This window comes from Euprymna scolopes, chromosome 25, assembly GCF_053919585.1.
Source record: "Euprymna scolopes isolate OS-2025 chromosome 25, ASM5391958v1, whole genome shotgun sequence".
Lineage (NCBI taxonomy): Eukaryota > Metazoa > Mollusca > Cephalopoda > Sepiida > Sepiolidae > Euprymna > Euprymna scolopes.
Window position 1 is genome coordinate 89906478 of NC_136506.1, and position 25961 is coordinate 89932438.

At 32.1% G+C, this 25961-nt stretch overlaps 1 protein-coding gene across 1 annotated transcript in view; it reads left to right on the forward strand.

Annotated features, from left to right (window-relative positions):
- The window catches only part of LOC145247498 (corticotropin-releasing factor receptor 2-like), a 907054-nt gene that overhangs the window by 518421 nt on the left and 362672 nt on the right, over positions 1-25961 (forward strand). Inside the window, exon 4 of the mRNA XM_080109310.1 lies at positions 24096-24190. Coding sequence (XP_079965436.1) covers positions 24096-24190 — 95 coding nt within the window. The remainder of the gene's footprint in view (positions 1-24095; positions 24191-25961) is intronic.

Sequence of the window (25961 nt, forward strand, 5' to 3'; positions counted from 1 at the left end):
ATTCAAGTCATTCTTAAGCTCATTCAATTCATCCTTAAGTTCATTAAAGTCATTCTAAGTCATTTACTTTTTATTTATTTAAGTCATTTCAGCCCATTTTTCGGTCATTTTAGTTTATCTTAAAGGATTTCATGTCAATCCTACATTCACACATTCATTCATTACACGAGAACTCGCGGCTAATGGCTATCGGCCTTGATTTTTCAAAATCGCATGTTTTTTCCTTCATCGGATTATTTCGATTATCGATTATCAATACTAATTGACAACATTCCGATAAAAAAACATATCAAAGAACACTGCCAGGCACATAAATCACATTCGTGTGAATTTTCATAAAAATCTGCTTAGCCGTTTTCGTGTCCATAGGGAACGAATTCGCACACAAACACACACACAAAGTTTATTTTATATAACTGTTTAAAAATATCAATTTTTATCAATACTTTTGTGTTACATATGGACCATATATGTTCGAGGGTCGTCCCCAAAATAATGCATCCTATTTTTTTTAACTCCAAAAGTTGAAGAGCTACGAAAACATGAGTGAGACTATTAAAACGAGTGACCTTTTGTGCTCCAGATATTAGTTTTGTACATCGTCACCGCAACACTAAGTGGATTTTTCCAAGAATTCAATGACGCATCTCTGCTTCTGACACTCGTCCATGACAGGGGTTGCTTTCTTAGAGTCTCACAGCGTCAATATCTACTACAGAGAGATTAAAATTTCACGTCATGAATGCATCAGTTCAATCTTCATAACAATGCAGATTGCAATCCAATCCATTTAGGCGGAATAAAAATTAGGCGGATAAAAATTTTTTTAATTTTATTTGATCCCCCAAAAAAATAAATGTTAAAGAGTTAAAATTGGGGCCAACGTTTTAAAAAATGACCTCTGTCGTCTCTACTAAATTACTCAGCCCATTTCTGGTCTAAACATTTGAAATTTCATAGAAAGAGTATCCAGAGATAGGGCAAGGTTTGTAATCGGTTTGGATCGAAAATCTGAGCTTCGAAGGGGTCAAAGTTCAAAAGATTTGACCTTTGCGGATTCTAGCAAACTACTCAGCCAATCTTAGGTCTAAACAGTTGAAATTTATACATAACAGGTATTCAGACATGTGGCAATTATTTTAATCAGTTTTGGGGCGAAAATTTACTGCCAAAAGGACAAAGTTGAAAGAGTTGACCTTTGCAGATTCTTCCAAATTCCTCCGCTAATTTTGGATCTAAAGACTTGAAATTTTAGATGTAGGTAACTTGGATATGGGTAAAACATTTATTATTTTGATTTGAAACCAAAATAATAAATGTTTAGGTGTCAAAATTTGGGTGCAATTTAAAAAAAAGATTGACCTCTGCGGTCTCTACGAAATTACCCAGACAAATTTTGGTCTAAAGATAAATCTTACATAAATTGTATTCACACGTAGGGCAAGTTATGAACAGTATATAGAGCCCGAGCAAAGTCAGGCTGAACTGCTGGTATATATATATATATATATATATATATATATATATATATATATATATATATATATGTGTGTGTGTGTGTGTGTGTGTGTGTGTGTGTGTGTGTGTGGATTTTTTTAACAATCAATTTTAATATCTTTTAAATGGTATTATATTGATTATTGTACCAATATTAACCTCGGTTTAGCTCGATGAGAATTCAGAGCAATATAATTTATACAATGAGAAAAAACAACACCTTTTTTTTAGTAGTACACAATTTTTGTTTTTATTATTTTTTTATGACATGTTATTATATATTTTTTCTTAGTCTGAGAGCTGTTTCGAAGGGTAAAAGGACAAACGGTTGTTTTAATTATAACATACCGAATTTTCATTATTTACCGTTCTCTTCGGGGACAATTAAAATCAATTAATTACAGGCAAAAAATTGTTTTTAAAAACTCACATGGGGATGGAATTTTTTTATCGAGGTTGCCATCTTTAAATATTTTCCATGGGTTTTTTATAGATCTATATTTTCTTTTTGTTAGCCTTATTTTCGTATTTTTTGGTTTTTTAATTTCTTTCCAATTTATGTATCTAATATCAATTATGTTAATTCTGCATTCTTATTTTGTTTCTTCTTTTATTACGTTTGATTTATTATTTACGAAATTATTTAATTAATTTTTTAACTTCTTCTTAAGCTAGTAATTTTTTCCTTTTTTTTCGTATCTCTTGGGTGTTTACGTTACATTTTATTTTTTAGCCGTCTATACGTATTTTTTTCTGTTATTGTTTTTTTTCGTATTTATTTTATTATTAGGCTAAAAAACTATAAAAGTGTACTCTATATTTTTGCTTTTTAGCTCACGTATCCATTCCCCAAGTGCAGTGTCATTATTATTTTTCTTTCTATTTGTTTCCCTCCCACTATGGTTATTATTAGTATTATTAGTGTTTGCTGTGTTATTTATTATATTTTGCTACTATTATTGTTTTTGTTAAATGATGAAATATGATTGTTTAGCCGGGTTTTAAACTGAGTGCTCGTACTACCAATGTATGCTTTTACACCTCTATTAGTTTTAACTTCACATTTATATACAACATCTGATACGAGGCAATTTCCTTCTAACGGGCATTCCATAAATGCACACATTCTAAAAGATGTAAGTTAATGACTGAATAAATAAGAAACAAAGAATTGATAGAGTTAATTCCCTTTAATCGCAAAATCAGAAAAGACCGTAAACTTGACACTAAACATTATAAATTGGAAATAACGAAAATAATTAACAAAAAACATAATATAAGAATAAGAAATAATAAATATGTACATAATGATAACCATTTTAGCCTAATAATAAAATAAATACGAAAAAAAACAATAACAGAAAAAAATATGTATAGACGGCTAAAAAATAAAATGTAACGTAAACACCCAAGAGATACGAAAAAAAAGGAAAAAATTACTAGCTTAAGAAGAAGTTAAAAAATTAATTAAATAATTTCGTAAATAATAAATCAAACGTAATAAAAGAAGAAACAAAATAAGAATGCAGAATTAACATAATTGATATTAGATACATAAATTGGAAAGAAATTAAAAAACCAAAAAATACGAAAATAAGGCTAACAAAAAGAAAATATAGATCTATAAAAAACCCATGGAAAATTTTTAAAGATGGCAACCTCGATAAAAAAATTCCATCCCCATGTGAGTTTTTAAAAACAAATTTTGACTGTAATTAATTGATTTTAATTGTCTCCGAAGAGAACGGTAAATAATGAAAATTCGGTATGTTATAATTAAAACAACCGTTTGTCCTTTTACCCTTCGAAACAGCTCTCAGACTAAGAAAAAATATATAATAACATGTCATAAAAAATAATAAAAACAAAAATTGTGTACTACTAAAAAAAAGGTGTTGTTTTTTCTCATTGTATAAATTATATATATATATATATATATATATATATATATAAGAGAGAGAAAGAGAGAGAGAGAGAGAGAGAGAGAGAGAGAGAGAGAGAGACCGAAGTCTAAAGCTATCATTGAGAGTACCCTTTCCTCTGGACAATTGTTCCAAATAATCCTACGTTAGTAATCGGTTTACACATACGCATCGATATTCCTTCGGTCGGATTTGTACATAAGCTTATTTTGATGTCCGACATTGTAAACTATCACTGCATACAGCATTGTGGGGACTTCTTTTAAAAATAAAAGCGATGTATTATGGTCAGTAACGATTGTAAATTTCGGTCCGTTATTTTATTTGAAATTTTCTGCTTGTCCTCGTTCTATTGCTATTGCGTTCCCGAGAAAACAACCTTCGTTTCTCTCACATCCGCGATAACAGGTGACAACACCGCCTCGATGTTAACTAAATTATCCAATAATTTGAGGTCCATAGCGCCGTTCTGTGACTTTCAGTTTCAGAGAGATAGCGTTTGAAAATATGGAGACAGGGAGACAGACAGACAGACAGACAGACATATAGCCTTTTATATATTAAACTAGCGGAGTGGGAGCGCCGGCTTGGCCCAGTCGTAAAATACGCTTAAATATGATATTTTAATTTCTCCATATTTCCTCTATATTATTACAGAGTTGTGATTTCAAAAGTAAAAAAAAAGTATTTAGGTGCCATCAGCAAGAATCGAAACCGAAGCATTCATTTCTGGTGACGTTACAACTATACCAACGTTACACACATATGAACTGATTAAAATGAAAATTAAACTAACATGAATGTACAAAATGTATAAGGATTTTTTTAATCAATTTTTACCCATTTTTTAACCCCTTAAAAACTATTTTAACCGGCTAAAGACCCATAAAAGAACGGCCCGTAACAAATTCAATTATTTGAGGCTCTTAGCGCCGCTCTGCGACTTTTAGTTTCGGGGGAGATAGAGTTTGAAAATATGGAAACAAACAGACAGACAAACATATAACCTTTTATATATTAGATATTTGTAAGTTTATTATTCCTGAAATGGGTAGATTAGCTTATCCTATAACTACTACGTTTTTAAGATTATGCTCCATAAGAAGTCGATATCTTTTTCTCTTGGTTGGTTGGTTGGTTGGTTGGTTGGTTGGTTGGTTGTTTTTGTTTTACGGCATATCAACCCTTTTCGGGTTATTTAATGCCGAATCCAAAGATTTTGAAGAAAATTTTTTTAATAGAATTAAAAATATATTTGTTGTTTTCAAGTCGGTTTCTATTTAACCCATAGTTGGAACCCTAACAGGTACTACCACTCTGGGTCAGAGTGGACCTGGGGGCAATGGTAATTAAAGGGTGGCTCCACACTCCCCAAAGCCCACAAGCTGGGGCCTCACCACTGGATATAGTTTAAGGTCATATCCAGGACCCCCATTGAGGGACTTTTACCCTCTGCAGGGGGGGGGCAGTCGGTGTATTCTAATGCCCCTGCAGACAGGGCCCTTTTTGTCTTGGAGTTGACTTCGATGAAGTCGGTATTTCTTTCTTTTCTTTTTCACTGTTCGCCTTTGAAAAATTAGTTGTAAAACTGGTAACCAGAATATTTCAAACAGGACGCCAATTACTTCTTTTTTTTTAGTACTGTTTCTACGGTATCAAAAAAAACTTTTTTCCTGGTTTGGTTTAAACGTTTCTTATTGGCAAATTTTGATCGTTTCGCCATATCAAGCATATTCTCAATTCTTTTCTCTATTATTCTACTGCTGTTGTTGGTCGTCCCAAAAGTGAAGCCTCTCGATGTTTCGTAACTGAAAAACATTGAAACGCTACGAAGGCTGGAGTGGTACCATTAAAACGAGTGACGTGTTGTGCTCCTTAGTTTATATTTCTACAGCTTTACCACCATTCTCAATGCACTATTGCCAGCGAGGAATGATAGGATGAGCATGCTTTGTCATACGAGGGTCGTTCAAAAAGTAAAGTCCCCTATTTTTTAAACTCAAAAAATTAAAAGCTAAGAAGACGGGAGTGGTACAATTAAAACGAGCGACGTTTTGGGTTCCAGAATTTATCATTCTATATCGTCACCACTATTTTCAATGCACTTTTGTCAGAAATTCAATGTCGCGTATTTGCTTCTAACGCACGCTCATGACAGGTGTTGGTTTCTACAGTTATTGACAAATTTTGGTCCTTTTCGCTATATAGTGCATATCCCGAATTTTTTTATCTATTTCCTAAAATGATTTGGGTTTTTTTTTTTGGTTTTTTTTTTACCATTTGGAAAAAAACTTTTCTCTAATCTGAAAACGTTCGTTTTTGACATTTACGAGGTGCCTTGGATAAGTTTCCAGACTCAAGAAGGCCAGACCGAGCAAACCCACTCAGAAACTTATTATGATCCTTTGTTTTTTGTTTTTTTTTCTTGATAGCACCGGTATGATTTATGTGCACTGTGTTCCAACTGGACAGACACTCAACAAGGAATACTATGTTAAGGTTTTAAGGGAGTTCAGGAGGAGATTCTTTCGGAAGAGGCCAGCACTCTTCGAATCGGGTTAGTAGCATTTCCACCAGGACAATGCACCAGTTCACAACTCCATCCTTGTCACAGACTATTTGATCAAGATGCACATCAAGATAATTCCTCACTTTCCTTATAGTCCACACCTTGCTCCCTGTGACTTTTAGTTATTCCCTAAGCTCAAGGAAAACCTTAAAAGCTGTCGTTAGGAGATAATTTAGGAAATGAAAGCGGCTCTGACGAGTCATTGACATGCTTATACAATCTATTGGCCCTTCCAGAAGTTGTTGGAACGGTACAACAAGTGCATTGCAGCCGGAGGAGATTACTTCGAAAGGGATTAGAGTTTCATGTGTGTGCTATCACTAAAATGCCTATACAGAAAAAATCTGGAAAATTATTGAAGGCACCTCGTATCTCTGATATGAAAACGTTCTATTTTATCTTGTATCTTCCGTTATGGTTTCTGATGAGTCGATTACATGTAGTAAAAATCATCTTGATTTTTCATGCGAACATAACATCCGCTTCATGCAAAATGCAACATTATTATTACAGGTCATTCTATACACTTGCAGAACATTCTGTATAGCTTGCTCCGTGAGAGTACCGCTCGCTTTTTTAATTTGACATGCATGTAACAGTGGAATGTGTGGCGGCTGAATCGCAAAGTGATTCCAACGAGTACTAAAAAGTAAATGGCTCCGATTGCTTACCCTCGTTTCTTTCTCCGCTTCTTTTGGGTTCGCTTCTTTCGTCACTTCCTGAAACTAGTGAGTTTTCGCAGTAACGTGTTAACTCAAAATAACTTGAATATATCTAACGTGACGTCAATTACTTATTCTCATGTTGTGTTTTCCTTTTTTTTTTATTCTTTCACTACATAAGGCATATCCCCAAGTCTTTTATCTACAATTCCAATTTCTAGTTATTCTTAAACATAGAAAAAAAAAACTTTGTCCGTCTTGAAAACTCAATTCCTTGGCATTCATGTTCCATTCCGGTTTCTTATAATTCTGTATGTATGCATGTATGTATGTATGTATGTATGTATGTATCTATCTATCTATCTATCTATCTATCTATCTATCTATCTGTCTATATGTCTATTTGGCTCTGCTTATCTCTGTTTTTCTGTTTCTATTTGGCTCTGTTCACGTATGTCTATGTTTTGCCTTGTTCATATCTATCTATCTCTCTATCTCTCTATCTCTCTCACTTACTCTCTCTCTCTCTCTCTCTCTCTCTCTCTCTCTGTATATATATATATATATATATATATATATATATATATATATATATATAAAGATAGATATTTGGCTCTGTTCATATCTCGCTCTCTCTCTCCCTCTCTCTATCTCTCTCTCTCTCTCTCTCTCTCTCTCTCTCTATATATATATATATATATATATATATATATATATATGTCTGTCTTGAAAAGACCGGAATGGGAAGACAGAAATGTTTCGTTTTCCGTTAATATTTGAGTTACCTTTAACCTACATATTGACAGACAGGTTTGATTTGTCGTCACTCTCCGAGTTTCTGTTCGTATGTACCTGTCCATTTATTTACCTATATGCCTGTCTGTCTGTCTATCTATCTATCTATCTATCTATCCATTTACCAATGTCTCTATATATCTATCTATCTACCTATCTATCTATCTGTGTATCTACCTACTTATCTATTTATCCATGTTTATGTCTATCTATCTATCTATCTATCTATCTATCTCTGGGATACAGATGATCCAAACCTTGCTCCATACCTATTCTGCTGTCCATTTCAGTCCGTACTTTTGTCCAGCTTCCAATCATCACATTTTGTCTTCATCTATTTTTATGTTAACTAATTGGCTTCATAATTGGCTTCATAGACCACGCCTTTGTGTTTGCAGGTTATACAAGGATTATCCACAAACCAAAGCCAGCTGTCCGTTTATCTGTCTGCTACTGACCTAGCAGATAATTGGATTCATAGAACATGCCAAAACCCCAATTAAGCGCAACAATCATCATCATCATCATCATCATCATCATCATCATCATCATCATCATCATCAGTTTGGTTCGCATCACACGTCTTCAACGGAACAGAAAAACATCACCGGATCTGAATCTGATAATTAGAAACACATTCCATGAACAAAGTTTCTTTCTTACAACTGCACGCCTGTGGAATTCTCTTCCGTTTCACCGCTTTCCAGCTGACTGAAATATGGTAGCCTTCAAGTCCAACGTAAACAAGTTCTTGATGGGCCGTTCCTCTTAAGTAATCCTATTATCAAATTTCCACTACTAACGATTACTATGATTTTGTCACATTGACTACCGTACATTCATTAAAATTTATCCTCGAGTGGCCCCTGAGCCTTGATAAGTGGTGACTCCTTTGTAAAAAAATTAACATTCTACCCATCCGACCGAAAATTATCTCTAAAACCGGTTAAAGTCCAGAATAGATACCACTCGATGACACGTAAACAAAACAAACATAATTTATATCAAACTTATTCGAATGAAATTATCTATCCAATCGCGTTTTAATGCTTATAGCACGTGGAAAAATAACTGGTAATACAGAGAATTACATTCTAATGAGTTTGACGTTTCGCGTATTTATCGTTTCAAAATGAGTTCCGCTTTTGAAACTCTTTAGAAATAAATAGTATTACTTAATTAAAAGATCCCGCCGAAAATGTAGTTTCAAACGAATATTCGTAAACTGATTTTTTTACAGAAATAATTAATGCGGAAAATGAAACATTTTTATTATAATAAGTAAGATTACCTGTAAACTATTATTTTTAAACCAATATATATGTATAGTAAGTGCTCATGAAGGCCCGGAGGCCACTCAAGGATAAGGGTTAATAGGTATCGTGATGGTGAAAATTGGATAAATTATTTTATTTAAGAGGAAGGCTTTTCAGGCACCTGTTCAGGTTAAACTTGTAAACGACCATGTTATAGTCAGTTGGGGATCAGCTACGTAATAATGTGTTCGACAGTTGAGCAGCTCTAGGAAAAAACTCTGCTTATGGAATTTTCGCTTAGATTTAGGTACAGATAGAGTTAAAGGAAACTTGTTAGTCAAGCGTTATACCTAGTCGGGTGTTTGCTGCGAAATATTTACTGAGGAGGACCATAATGTGAAGCTCAATCGGGCACACTACACACACACACACACACACACACACACACACTATATGTATATATATATATATATATATATATATATATATATATATATATATATATATATATATATATATATAGCTTTACAACAACATTTTTATATTCATTACGGAGTTAAATTATATTTGTACAAATGTACATTTTCGGTTAATTAATAAGAGGGAGAGAGTTCCCTATAGACTCCGCACCGGCTGGACCGATGTTTATAAAATTTCACACAAATATACTTCATGTATCTGGAAGTACTCTTAGATTAGTTTTGTATCAGAATGTATTCGATAAGTATCGATAATCGATAATCGAAAAAAAATCCTCTGAAAGAAGGAACAGGCGATTTGGACCTTATACATCCTAATATAACTAGAACATTTGATAAGTTTTATTACCACACAAGCAGAAAAGCTCGGAATATTACATCAACAGTGGGTTGTTTGATTTGACAGAGGCGCGTTCGAAATGAATATTTCTGTTTACACCGCAATTAAAATATGATATTTGTCTTTTGCATTTTAAAATTTAATCATAACCATTATATATAAAACATATTTCTATGAAATCGCTATTAGGTTCTGTACAGTGTAATTTAGACTACAGTGTATCATGATCTAAGTCATTGCAGGGTGACATATGAACCTTCCTCCCTGTGCACCACAATGGGTCCCCTACTAGAGTAGGCGATCAATCTATTTGATTTAAAAATGTGCGATTTTACCAATTTCGATGACAATAGAAATATGGGAGGTTGAAACATTCGTTGATCATCTTCAATCCCGGCTAACGTCGGGTCTCCCTGCTAGTCTATTATATGTAAAAAAAAAAAATTATATTTTTAAAACTGTGTTAAGTTCGCATTCCTCCATTTACTTTTTGATGTCTTTAAAAATATATGTAAATAAACATATTTATGGGGAAACATGTTTATTCAATTATATTCCACGTTTTATTTATACCAATCTTTTAATTTATTAAGCTCAATGTAACTACAGAGCATATAACAAATAAATGACAAAAAGCCTATATTCCAAATTTTAAGATGTTGCCCATCTTACCGTTTATTTCTTTAAGTGCGTTGCCATGTGCAATACTTGGCAGCACCAACATCTTGAAATTCGGAATATAGACTTTTGTCATTTATTTCTAAATAAACATAGGTATTTTTAAAAATCAGTGGATATATGTAAACTGATTTTTTTTTAAATAAAATGTGTTTATAATAGGGGTCAAATTTTTAAAAATTGATCGCTTTTTTTTTTTTTTTTTTTGCTCAACATATACCTCCAAACACCCGGGCAAGCCAGGCTGAAATGCTAGTATATATATAATTTGAGGTTGCTATTTTTTTTCAAAAGTAAGGTAACCAGTGAAATAGAACGAGGTTAATACAAGAGTGCTCAATACGGAAGTAGAGGAAGTTACATTTTAAATTTGTCTTTACATAAGCATTACTACTTATGTAAAGACAAATTTAATATGTGTGTGTGTGTGTGTGTGTGTGTAATAATAATAATAATAATAATAATAATAATAATAATAATAATAATAATAATAATAATAATAATAACTAGCCGGACCAGTGGAAATTCCACAGGAGACTCATTCATATGTAATATATTGATGTTGGCATTCTGTGGATGTTCAGTGTAAATGGAGACGCTCTGATATTATTGTAGCTCTTTTGTTAAAATTGCAAAAAGTGTTTATTTGCTAGTACGAACGCCCGGTAAAGCCCCGTTGTAAAGTACGCTTAATTATGAGATTTTAATTCTTGCAGATTTCGTATATATTAGTATAGAGTTAATCTTCTATCGATTTGTATATGTTTATATGCGATTTCAAAAATAAAATATATAGCCATATGACTTGGGTGCATTAGCTTGAATCGATCCCGAAATAAAAACTTATGACTAATATATATATATATATATATATATATATATACATATATATATATATATATATATATATATATATATATAACTACTTCATTTACTCACATAAACCTAATATACGAAAGTATAGATTTATGCGTAAACTTTAAGTATTTACTTCAAAAGTGCTCAATCGTTAGGTAGAGCTAGTTAGTAATTTATAAAATATATATGGCGATTAAGCTACACTGAATATTCTGCGTTTCATCCACTATAGGATTCGTCAGGCTTATGCGCGGATTCTGTGGTTGCTTCTTGTTTTTATATATGTTGAGGATTTCTAGTTAGCCAATCAGCTTTCTAGTATCCACCGCGCCCCTTCCTATCAGCCAATGGGCATGCATTTTATCGAACAAAGGATCTGTTTTAGAACTAGGTTAGTGGTTTAAGGTAGACGTTTTCCTTCCTTTTATATATATATATATATATATATATATATATATACCTATGTGTACACACACATGCACATATATATACATATATATATATATACATACATGTGTGATCGTTTATGTATATTCATGTTTATTTAATTAATTTATTTGTTTGTTTTCTATTGTTATTGTTAGTTTTAGAGCTATTTTGTATCGCTATCCTAGAGTAAGTTTTATTTTGTGAACACAGTTGTTTGCTATTTCTCGTCTACAGTTTAATAGATTTTGAGGTTCTTTAAAGTACAGGATAGCAAATTTTTCATGGAGGCATAATTTACATGGGTTGTCTAAATGTCTGCACGTGGTAGCTTGTCTCATTATTTTCCATTCGACTACCGGCGAATGTCCGCTTTCTTTGAGTTCCCAGTATTTATTCGCTAGTGTTGTTTTTATACGGTGTTTTTATTTTTTAATGTACTTTTGTGGTCATAGTATCGGGTTTTGAAATCTAAGGAAGTCATGCCTATGTTATATTTCTTGTTATTCGGGTTTTCTTTCGCAAATATTGTTGCTTGATAAACTATGCTTTTTGTTAGGCATTTATTTTGGACTGGGCAAAGTGTGCGGTGTCTACATATACATTTATCTTGTTCGTTATTAGTATTTTTATTTATGGTATGGTTGTTCTTGTCCGGGGTTGGTTTGTTATTATTATTATTATTATTATTATTATTATTATTATTATTATTATTATTATTGTTGTTGTTGTTATTATTATTATTATTATTATTATTATTATTATTATTATTATTTCTGCTAGTGTTGGTTTTATTTCTGTCATAGTGTCTACTTTTTTATTGTTTATTTTGTTGTTGTTTACATTGTTTTCATTTAGTATTTTGTTATTATGTGCTTTAATTATCATCTCTAAATTTTGGCAACAACTGAAATATTGAGATCTTGATTTTAAATAAGTTTGATACTAAAAAAATCAAACTTCATTAGGTATTTCAATTTCAAGGAGTGGGGTGGGGGGTAATTTCAAAATTGTAATATTTGTATTTTGTCTGATGCTTGTATAAGAAAATCAGCTCACTCTTTGTATTGATTACATTCTTGGATTGGGAGAACGTTTTTATCCTAACTGCCTTAGATAAGCAGAGGTTTCAATATTTAGGGTCATTTATGATTGCAATTTACATATGATATTCCAATTTATTGAGAAGCGAATATTGTTTGAATCAAGTTTTTTTTTCATGAGAGTAGCCAAAGAAGTTCTCTGGTTACTATTTGGGGTTTTATTCCTAAATTATGATGTATGGTTAGAGATTATCTGCTTTATTAAAGTGGAAGTGGACCTGTTGTATGTGTTTTGTGGATTCTATTGCTGGTGTTTATTATAACATTATTATGGTTAAGGTAGGAAATGGGTGAATTATTAGGGATATTGTTGCTGATCTGGTTGCCAATATTATTATCATGGAGGTTTTCCTGCAAATAACTATTACTATATTGCTAGTGTTGCTATTTATCAAGCTTATTAATGGAAGGGGATGTTCTAGATCATTGCTATTTGGTTGCCCAGGGATTATTTTTTATTTTAGGACTGTTTCACTAAGTGCTTCTTAGAAAAAAGCGAAAGTTTGCAGGATATAAAAAAAGGCATTGGATTCGCTGCAGAAATATTTGAATCCATAAAAAAATCTTCTAATGAAATTTAGACTAATCTATAGACGAGAGTTGACGCCTAATGGCGACGCAGCCAATTAGAAATTCCAGAATCGACTTCAGCTTCGTGCTTTTATGAGGGAAAGATTCAGCTCTCGTTTAGAACGTGCATCATTTCTTCACCCGACGGAACCGCTCGTTTATATTCGACGCAGCAGATATATTAAGAACCTGCAAGGATATTGCCAATTGATTCTTCTGAAACAATCATTCTTGAATTAATTAACAAACCCTGGTCTGGACGACAACTCCAAGGTAAACTCAAATAACACCAAGATTTTTTTTTAATTCAAAACTTTATAACATTTGTTGATTTTTAAACACTTTTTCACTCCAAACAAGGCATATTGCTACTTGGAGCATAAAGATAGTGCCAAGAGGGGGGCGTGGGGAGTTCAGCAGCTGATCCCAATCCGGCATCAATTGAAATGAATGGCTCTCGTCTTGGGGATGCCTCATGTTTTGACAAGCTTCTGGGCTTGACCTTTACTCCTGATCTGAAATGGAACACATACATTAAATCCGTTGCCAAGGCTGCTGGAAAAATTGTGGGATCCTTCTATTGATCCAGTAGATATCTCACTGCTGATGTAATTCTCTATCTATATAAGAGCCAGGTACGTCCAAGGATGGAGTACTGTTGCCACATCTGGGCAGGAGCTGCTAGAAAGGACTTACCCTGCCTTGATAGATTTAAAATAGACTTCGTAGCCTTGTGGGGGATGCCTTTTTCCCTTCCCTGCAACCTCTTTCTCACAGAAGATCCATTTCGAGCCTGTCTTTGCTTTATCGTTATTTTCATGGCAAGTGCTCGACTGAGCTCCAATCTATGGTTCTCCCTCGCCAAACTTTCACAAGAAACACCTGTCTATCAGAAACACTATAAATAATTCCCCCCACTCTTTATCTGTGCCTAAACCTAAACGTAGATTCCATGAGCAAAGCTTCTTTCTAAGAACTGCACGCCTATGGAATTGTCTTTCGTTTTCCTGCTTTCCAGCTGACTACAATATGGTTGTCTAACGTAAACAAGTTTTTGATGAACCGCTCCATATAAGTTAACAAATTTACTGAATTTCCATTACTAACGATTACTATATTGTCCAATTGTCTACTGTACACTCTTTAACCCTTATCCTCGAGTGTCCTCTTGGCCTTGATAAATGGTGATGCTTATGTAAAAAAAATGCCTGTTGACATTACATTTAAACTTCAGGCGTGCGGATGCAACGTTGCGGTGATGGAACAAAGGTTGGAAATTGATCGATAGTGCGAAAACTATTAGATTTTAAATTCTTTATTTACGACGTTTAAAAGCAGACTAATTGTAAATACATCACCTAATTTGTGAAACCAAAAATTCATGCGTGGACGAATAGTGGCTTTGTGAATATATAGGATAATCTCTAATGTTAGGATGTTTCTAGCATGGTAGAGAGAGCCCACCTGCTTTGCAGAAGCCTTTACAATGTATTTAATGTATTTGCTCCAATTCATGTTGCTTGTGAATGTTAAGCCGATAAGTTTGAAAGGAAGGCCTCTATGTCATAATAATCAGCTTTTAAGATGGGTGTTTGTTATTGTTAAAGGAAAAAGTTTAATCGTGGAACAATTAAATGAGTAATGATTTCATTTTTGTATACTATCATTCACAAATAATATATATATATATATATATATATATATATATATATAGAGAGAGAGAGAGAGAGAGAGAGAGAGAGACAGACAGACAGGGAGAGAGAGAGAAAGAGAGAGAGAGGGGGGAGATATTGTGTCCATAAAAGATAGGACAATTTCAATTGGTATAGAATAGCACAATTAACTGAGGGAGATAGTAGTTGCGAATATTCTCGTCAAAAATCGCTAATTGCTGAATAGTATTCACATTATATATATATATATATATATATATATATATATATATATATATATATATATATATATGCATCGAGGAGAAGGCGACATGCATCTAGGAGAATGAAACTCTGATGTAAAAACCTGCAGTCTACTGTATACTCTGTCCTGTTGCAGTTATCTGCACCGACGGAGGTTAGCAGTAATACCAAAAAGAGTGGATGGTTCTACATATAATCTTCACCACTATAAACAAATCATCTTTGTGTATTTCCGAGCAACTTAATTGTTTGTGGCGGAACCTCATACGTCGAAATCGACGTGACTGTCCCCTCTTCAATCTTAGAAAGGTCCTCGTTGACAACATAAAAATTATACAAAGTGAAAATAATGTTAAAAAATTAAAAACTCTTGACGCGTCATATATTAGAAGCCTTCAACCACCTATAAATGATATTGCATTCGAGAAAAGCAGTAACGTTCTAAAATGTCTTACGTAGTTCGTATTGGACGGGCTTCGTTAACGGTATCCACGAACCTGCTGATTTGAATACTCGAATTTTTTAATCGACTTTTCATCGACTCTACATATTTTGACTTATCGCCAAATACCGTTTACGGCATAGTTTAGTTTTCACTTTTAATTTTCATTTTCGCACTTTTACTTCAACACCTGAAGATGATTCGTGGGCGAATCGAAAGCGCTCGTGACAGCAACAACTATGGAACTTTTATTAATATTTTTGATTTCAATATGAAAAGGATTATACGGAAAATCGAAAAATTAACAAAAGAATCATAAAGCAAAGTGTCTCCGTTGCATTTAATAATATTTGCTTGAATATATATATATATATATATATATATATATATATATATATATATATATATATATATATATATATATATATATATATAGTAATTTATAAAATATATATGGCGATTAAGCTACACTGAATATTCGGCGTTTCATCCACTATAGGATTCGTCAGGCTTATGCGCCGAATATTCAGTGTAGCTTAATCGCCATATATATTTTATAAATTACTAACTAGCTCTACCTACGTATTGAGCACTTTTGAAGTAAATACTTAAAGTTTACGCATAAATCTTTACTTTCGTATATTAATTTTATGTCAGTAAATGAAGTAGTTATATATATATATATATATATATATATATATATATATATATATATATATATATTATTATTATTATTATTATTATTATTGTTGTTGTTGTTGTTACGGTACCATTTCACCACCGACTGAAATTCATTTCTAAGAGTTCTGCCATTGCATTGGGTATGTGCACATCCATCTTCCTTTCATATCTATTATAGAGCGTGGTGTCATCAAAAAATATACCCAGCTGAGATACAATTTTACCAGGAAGCTCGTTTATGAATATAAGGAATAGCATAAGCCCAAGGATCACCTCCCCCCTGCGGAACACCTTCCTTACTATCATCGTTTAGAGGTACAGTAAAACAGGAGAATCTGTATTTTTCTATTCTCTAGAAACTATCTAATTATGCTGAGTATTTGTGCTGCGTACCGGTCTATATTATTTGTATGATGTGTATATAATTATGACCTGGCCGTTGATCGACTGTCTTTGTGTGTGCACGTGAGTGTATACATTCATGGATGTGTGTGTGTGTGCGTGTGTGTGTGTGTGTGTGTGTGTGTGTGTGTGTGTGTGTGTGTGTGTGTGTGTGTGTGTGTGTGTGTGTGGAGGGATCACATACATACAGTCTATAGAAGATTTTAAGACATGTACCTCTACTCCTTTCTTTGGTCGATGTCTCTCACAACGGTTGCTTTCAATCTGGAGATCTAATCATGCCTGCTCCTAAATCACGACTTGTATATTATTATGTGTAGACAGCCTTTATTTCGGATTTTCCTCATTCCTGACAGGGTCTCTGCATCGCTGAATCGATTCAAATCTCTTTCTTCTTTTCCGTTTCCTTATATTGACTTGCAAGACTCGCTCTGATTCTAGTCGGACTCAAATGTCCGTTTCCTTATATATTGAAGCGTGGTGTAGTGTGGCAAATCCCGTAAACACAACTTGCACTCAATATGCACTGACCTGCCTGGATGTCAAAAGTTTGAAGCCTGTAAGTCTTAACCTTTCAACCCTTATGCACTTAACTTGAACACAAGCAAGTTGGTTCAAACTAGTACCGCGCTAATCGTATTTTTGACACACTTGTCTAAGAATACCATAGGATTCAATTTTCGTGAGATTCAGTTTTTGTGAAAAGTCCTTCATACAAAACCTCGTCAAAGGTTTTAGATATATCTCGGGCTACAGCCTCGTTTCCACATTTGAATGTTTCAACTGCTTTCAGATTTCTTATTATTTCTACTCACTAGTAGTTTTTATGCATGCCATCATCAAAGGTTACTCACTGACAACAACCATTACTATTATTAATACTCTTTAGGAGTATTCACACAGGGCATCATTAAAAAGAATTCTTTTTGAGAACCTGTGGGGTGCCCTCGAGTATGAATGACACAAGTCTTTCCAGATCTCCAATATTCACCACCTCTTTCGATAATCTTTGTAAATTATTTTGCGTTATCACAATCGCCGTTAAACCATTGATTTCTCGTTGGTAGCGACCATTGATCTTCATTGGAATTTAGAGGAGACAATAAGGCTCCCTAACGTCCTAGTCATTTTCGTACTCATCCAGTGAGGGTCTGGTTAGTGTTTTTTATTCTTGGTATTTCCATACTCTTCGACCCTCTTCAATTATTTGGTGTAGCGTCAGTTTATGGTGACACTAAAATTTGAAGGGTTAGGGTTAAGGTTAGGGGTGGGCGTGTTAACTTAGAATCATACAGTTTCAGTTTTTATGATTCCAAGTGTGTTTCTTTGTGTTATGCAAGTTTTTCGGGATTTTCTCTAGTGCATCTACTGGTATTATCTTGACTTTCTTTACTTTCCATATATCTTTTAGCTCTTTGGCTAGTTGCGTGTAGTTGCTTCACGTTTCCTAGATATTCTGTAGTCCGCTGCAAATTATTATTATTATTATTATTATTATTATTATTATTATTATTATTATTATTATTATTATTATTATTATTATTATTATTATTATTATTGTGTCGTAACACAATAGTAAAAGAAGAAAATCAAGTCGAGGCTGGTTAAACAAATGAAGTGCATTAACATCACAGGTACAAATATAGGGATACGGGTATAACTGACTAGCGCTCAGCTAGGCAGTGGAGTATTGACACTCCTTCTCACCGGTGTAGATATTACTGGCACTATATATATAGTGAGAACTGGTGTAATTTCCCTTATGTATAGAAAGGCCGGTATAACATCATCATCATCATCATCATCATCATTATTATTATTATTATTATTATTATTATTGTTGTTGTTGTTGTTGTTTTTGTTGTTGTTGTAATAACAATAATAATAATAATAATAATAATAATAATAAAAATAATAATAATAATAATAATAATAATAATAATAATGATATAGAAATATTTCATATGAATAAAAATCTTTATACCTATTCTATATAACATTCAAACACGGTAATGTTTGAAAATATATATAACTACTGTAAAGCTTCACCGGTCACTTATTTTTCGACAAAATTTCAAACAATTATTACAGTTTATAGATCACCTTTTCAGCTATATTGTGAAAACAAAAGTTATGATGAGTTTTCTGGTGTTCAAAATCGTAAAAATATGTAAGAAGATGAGTGACGCTTCGCCGATTACTGTTGCTACTAATTCGAATAGAGAAGTAACAAGTGAGAATGAAAGCATGAAGGAGAGTTAATTGAGGAATTTTATTGAAAGCAGACGAGTGCCGTACATTGTTATTGCATATGTATTTATGGGGGCAACAAAATAAAACGAAAATTAAACAGAACAAGTGAATTTATTGGAAGCTTAGAAAAATCATGGATTACAATAGAAAAATGCGAGCATGAAAAGTAATATAGTTAAGCTTAAACATGGAAAAGTAAATGACTAGTTGTTAAAACTGGAAAAGAAAAGGACAAGATATTCTAGTAAAAAATATAATAAATTTATAACTTAAAATATTGCAGCATTAAGAATTTTTTTTTAAATTCAATTTATAGATTATATTATCAATTCCTAATGCTGCAATATTTTAAGAATTTATCATATTTTTTACTAGAATATCTTGTCCCTTTCTTTTCCAGTTTTTACAACTTGTCCTTAACTTTTCCATGTTTAAGCTTAACCATATTAATTTTCATGCTCGCATTTTTCTATTGAAACAGAATATGTATTACTATATATATATATATATATATATATATATATATATATATATATATATATATATATATATGAAGGCCGTTCCAAAAGAATGCCTCCTATTTTTATTCCGCTTGAATGGATTAGAGGGGATTGCAAATTGCAATATTATGATGACTGAACTTATGTTTCATTTCTCTGATATGGTATTGTTGTAGGGGACCCCTGTCATGGACTTGCGTCAGAAGCAGAGATGTGTCACTGAATTCCTGGCAAAAGTGCACTGAGAATGGTGTTGACTATTTAGAAAAACAAATTCTGAAGCACAGAAGGTCGCTCGTTTTTATGGTACCATTCTCGTCTTCATAGCTCTTAAACTTTATAGATTTAAAAATAGGAGACTTTATTTTTGGAACGACCTTCGTATGACAAAGATGCACATTTATTGTTCATTGCTGGCAAAAGTGCTGTGAGAAAGGTGTTGATTATGTAATATATATATATATATATATATATATATATATATATATATATATATATATATATATGAATTAGTGGTTTAATTTTAAATTCTGAAAAAACAATATATAGGCAAATATATTCGAATTAAGAATTTATTGTTTGACAAAAGGAAGGGGTTATGTTAATTTCCTTAATCCATGGATTAAGGAATTGAACATAAGCCATTCTATATATTTAGTGTGTCAAGCAATAAATTCTTAATTCGAATATATATGTCTATATATTGGGGGGGAGTCAGAACTTCAATTTAACCACTACATTTATATATTTCTCTATTCTTTTTGGCTAGGATCAGCCTGAAAGTATTACTTCAATAATATCTATCAAGATTTTCACCTGAATTCTAATCAGTGTCTTATCTCGCTTATATATATATATATATATATATATATATATATATATATATATATATATATATATATATATTAAGTAATGTGATTGATGATTTAAAATTTCGGAAAACAGTGCTTTTTATTGTGGTAGACATCAAATTACGGACAATAATTACATATAGTTTTTTAATAAGCAAGGTCTCCTCGTCAGCAAATTTTGAAGGGTTTTTATTAAATTTAAAAGACACCATAAATAAACCTAGCATTAAAAGTAAGGCAGATGTATCTTTTAATTTTTCGCCTTTTGAAATCAGGAACTATGGTTAAAATACTCATATGTGATGTTTGCTATAGCTTTTCACCTTATTGAATGATGAATTTAAAAAAAAAACGAAACGATCGTACAGATTATTGATTTTGTTGTTGTTCCTTCTTATGAAACGGATTTTTAATTTAATTATAATTTGATTTTTAAATTATCAATCACATTACTTAATATTGAATTAGCTCTAGGATATTTACCTATCGAGCTTATTATATATCTAAATTACAACGAGCACTTTCTCTTTCCTGTATTTTAATAAAACTAGTAATTTCACTGTTACATTGAAATACACTCAGCTCTTTAGACTATTGTTCTAATCTCCTTTAAATTATATATATATATATATATATATATATAAAAAGCTGAATGTCTGTGTGTGTGTGTGTGTGTGTGTATATGTGTGTGTGGTCACGAATAGGCTCCTATATGGTTGGCTATTTTAAAAAACTGATTACATATAATGATAGAAGATGTGTCGAGACAAAGTAATGGGTATTTTTGATCCTGTAAAACAGTGGTTCATTAAAATTGTGGGGTCTGCATTCGTGCTTGGTCCACAAAGTATGGAAATAAAAAATTTAAAAATTTATATAAAAAAAACGTTTACAATGTTTTTGATATAAATGTACATAAGAATACTTTGATAAGTATGTTTTAACTTAAATAGGGATGGTATAATAAAATTGTGGGGTCTGCGTTCGCGCATGGCCTCCATAGAATGGAAATAGGCACAAACTTTAATAAATACTCTTCATATCTATCTGCGTAAGTATACTTTGATAATTGTGTTTCTGTTTGAAGAAATATGGTATAATAAAATTATGCGGTGTTCGTTCGCACCTGACCTCCATAGAATGGAAATATGTCACAAAGTTTAACAAGGTTTTTAATATAGATCCACAGAATATTGTGATAAGTGTTTCAGTGTGAACAGGTATGGTATAATAAATTATGGGGTTTATCTATTTTATTTTAACTTTCATCATATTTTGCTTTGGTTTTGATACCCCCCAAATTCAACCCAAATTTACAACCTTCCCTTTTCATAACCTATCATACTTTCATAAATCAGAGTCCATTTTCTGTAAGCTGTTTTTGAACCCAGGAAACGACGGGTACTTTTGCTAGTATATATATATATATATATATATATATATATATATATATATATATATATATATATATATATATATATATATATATATATTAGAAAAATAAACTAACTGAAAATCTATTTGTTATATTTTATGTATTTTTGGTTTTGGTTTTGGTTTTGGTTTTGGTTTTGGTTCAAGTTATTTTAATTTATTTATTTCCAAGTTAAATCATCGTTTAAAAAATGTAGTAGATTAAAAAGCGACAAAATTCCAACCTAATTTATTACATTAAAGAAATTCTATTTTAATAATAAGTTCAATTTTATTAAAATATTGTTGTAATAGAACTGTCTTCATTGTTCTATTTAGAAATATTACTTAAAGTTTAATTAATGTATTTTTTAATTTAATTTAGTTTATGGTTAATTATTATTTGCCTTTAAAATCGGAAGTAAATTTATTGATTTTAGCTGTGAGAGTTATTTCCCCATTAAATTACTTCATGTTCAAGTTTCATGGATAAAAATGGGTGTATTTTATGTTTCCATAAATTCAACACGTGATCCACTTTCAGGAAAATTATAAGAAGTACGTCTATGCTGAATAGTACGTGACTAAACTCTCCGTCTACCAATATTTTTCACCCTGACAACGCCGAATATATATACAGCTCGTTGTAATAAAGTATACGGGTCTTATTGAATTGTATACCTGCTGGCCTAAACCACTTCTTCGATCAAGATGCTCACGACTATAGCCATCGTTTTAGTAAAAGCAAGGTATTTATCCCGCGTATAGATTGAGGCTAATTCATTTGTTCCTGCGTTTTTTTTTTTGTTTGTTTGTTTGTTTGTTTGTTTGTTTCCCATGCGGTCGATCATAATAGATAACACCGCTTTCTTACAGCAGGCTAATTAATGTAGGTCACACCATCTGTTCAACGATCGGTCAATATTTTTGCCATTGCAACATTTTGTAAGTATCGACATATCTTCCAGGGGAGATAATCCTTTCTTTCATTTCACCTATTAAGAATTGAACGCTCGATTTGTATACGTTAAGATTTTATTGTTCACCGATAATAACAAAGTACAGTAACTATAAATATTTAGGTCAACGTATGGATACCATATATATATATATATATATATATATATATATATATATATATATATATATATATATATATATATATAATTATTAAATACCTACTGGCACTAGTGTTTCATCTTTTCAGAAATCTTCAGTGCAGAGTGTCACAATTAACACCAGTCGATAAATTCGAACCCGGCGACAGAAGCCATCTCAGGCTTCATTGGCAAGGACCATAGCCATTTGGCTACCCTTAGCCGCGAGAAATGTTGTTAAATTTTAAACATTTATTTTATTAAATGTTTTTAACGTCAGTCAGAGTGATCTAATCATTATATGATGATCTGCCAGTAAGAGCTAAATTGACGGACTTTTTAATTCAGCTGAAAGTGCTCAACTATATATGCTGACTACTTAAAAAAAATGCGGTCTAAATATACCAATTTCAAATATATATAAGTGTGTTGTGTTTATATATATATATATATATATATATATATTAGCATTTCAGCCCGATGTTGCCCCGGTGATTGGAGGTGTATGTTGAGCAAAAAAAGAAAAAAGGGTCAATTTTTTTAACTTTGACCCCTATTATGACCCCTTAACATTTATTTTATTAGGCTCAAATCATGTTATTAAGTTAGATCCATGTCCAATGAACCTATATCTAAAATTACAAGTGATTAGACCCAAAATTGGCGGAGGAGTTTGGTAGAGTTCTCAAAGGTCAAATTGTTAAACTTTGACTCCTTAGCAGCAAAATTTCTGGCAGAGAACGGATTACAAAGATTTTTCCAAATCTCAGCACCCTGTATATCAAATTTCGAGTCTGTAGACTTAAAATTGACAGAGTTATTGCGTAGGGAAATGTACACACACACACAAACACACTGATACACACACAGACGCGTTCACTTATATATATATATATATATATATATATATATATATATATATATATATATATACGTTTTATTTTTATTACCGTATCTTTCTGTTAAGTTACATTATTGTTTAAGCTACGAGCATTTCTGTAAAAGTCTGAGGAAGCTACGGACGGCAAATAAAAACAAAAAAAAACGGCCGGGTAGCTGAAACAATAATGTAACTTAACAGATGGATACAGTAATAAAAAAATAAAACGCACATTTGCTCAACAACAGTATTGAGCACTTTCTTCAGTTTTTATTAATTACCATTTATACTATATATATATATATATATATATATATATATATATATATATATAGATATATATATATAGATATATATAGATATATAGATAGATAGATATTCATACATGCAGTTATACAAACTGATATCTAAGATCTTAGGTATATATTCTGCACTTCATGTGTTCATAAAATATGAGTGATATATCAATTTTATTTTTATTTTGTTTGTTTTATTGTACTTACAGAAAATGCCAGTCGAAAATGTGATGCGAATGGAACGTGGGCGCTTCGAGCCAATTACACTCGATGCACAGCTGCGAAAGCCCCGGATTTCCCACTTGTAAGCGAATCTTCTGTGCTTTATTGCGTTTCGTTTTCTTATTTTCATTTTTTTTTTTTTAGATGTCTTACGTTTTAATATTTCTTTTTTTTTTTTTCTAAATCAACGATACAAAGGGTCCCGTTTGACTCAGCAACTAAATAGATGCTGACCCCGTTGCTAAGTTTGGCAGGAGACAGGTGAACCAGTCAATTAGTGTGTTGTGTTATGGTAAAAAAAAATGCGACTGAGAAGCATATAAAAACGATAAACAACCACAGAATTCGCGCATAAGTCTGAAGAGTCCTAGAGTGGATGAAACGCGGAATATTCAGTGTAGCTTAATTGCCATATATATATTTTATAAATTACTAACTAACTCTACCTACGTATTGAGCACTTTTGAAGTAAATACTTAAAGTTCACGCATAAATCTATACTTTCGTATATTAATTTTATGTGAGTAAATTAAGTAGTATATATATATATATATATATATATATATATATATATATATATATATATACATATGCTCTGATGAACTACAAGCCCATGTACGTCCTCGACGAAGACACCCCCGACAAACCCGACAAACAGCAAAATCCCACCCCTACACAGTTGAGATCCGTAGAAATAAGAAGGCCTTCTACTCTAATAGTTTCTTCCCCAGAACTGCAGGACTTTGGAATTCCCTTCATTTCCTGCTTCCCCAATTGTACTGACATGCAGAAATTAAGTGTAATGTGAACAAACATCTTGCTGCTAACCTCCCTATATATTGCCCCTGCAACTTAGGTCCTTGATAGTAGCCCTCTACATCAGAGTGGCAATGTGCCGTGTTTGGTGTGAAAATGTAATTTAAAAAACTTAGACGAAAAATAAAGGCTAGCTACCAGGTTTTCTTCCTCGCTCAACAGAGCTAAATCGAGGAAAATTACAATTAAAATATAAAAGTCATGAATATGGCTCGGGTGGGGTGAGAAAAAAAATAAAAACGAAAAATAAGCAGGGAAAATATAACATAGAAATCAAATAAGGTTCTATGCAATCCCGCCCCGGCTTATTTTTCGTTTTTCAGGGGTTTTTCTCCCCCGCCATATTCATATAGATATATATATATGTGTGTGTGTGTGTGTGTGTGTGTGTGTGTGTGTGTGTGTGTGTGTGTGTGTGTGTGTGTGTGTGTAATCAAATTTTAGTCATTCAATGAATTTAAAAATATATGACGTGAAATGTTTGAATTTCAAATCAAAAGATTTTTATTATTCTATGTAAGACAAAGAATACGTTTGAAATATTATAACTCCTTATCCTATAGGATTTCGATGTCTACCATCTCTTCAGAGGAGAAAATATTAGCAAATAATTATAATGGTTTACACCTTATTTGCTAAAGTCAGTGAAACATGGAAAATCACAATTAAAAGTTTTTTTAAGTATTTAAATATCATAGAGTAAGGGAAGTTAATGAAAAGGATATAAAAATTCACATCTAAATTGCATGATAAAATCCGAAGTGAATGTCTTTGATAGCAGTGTGGTAAAATGATCCAAACCGTATTTTGATTAATCCACATCACAATGTAAGGGTCTGGAGCAATTTCCTTTGTTTATATACTTGTTTACCCATTTTTTTTTTCTTTTTCACCATTCACTAATAGCATTCATTGTAAAGATACACCTGAAAGAAAGTCAGGCGCTACTTTGAATCGCGGGTTTTATCTAAGGGAGATAACTAAAAACTCAATTTGCACTAATCGTCTTTGAAAACCGTTCTCATTAATAAAACTCG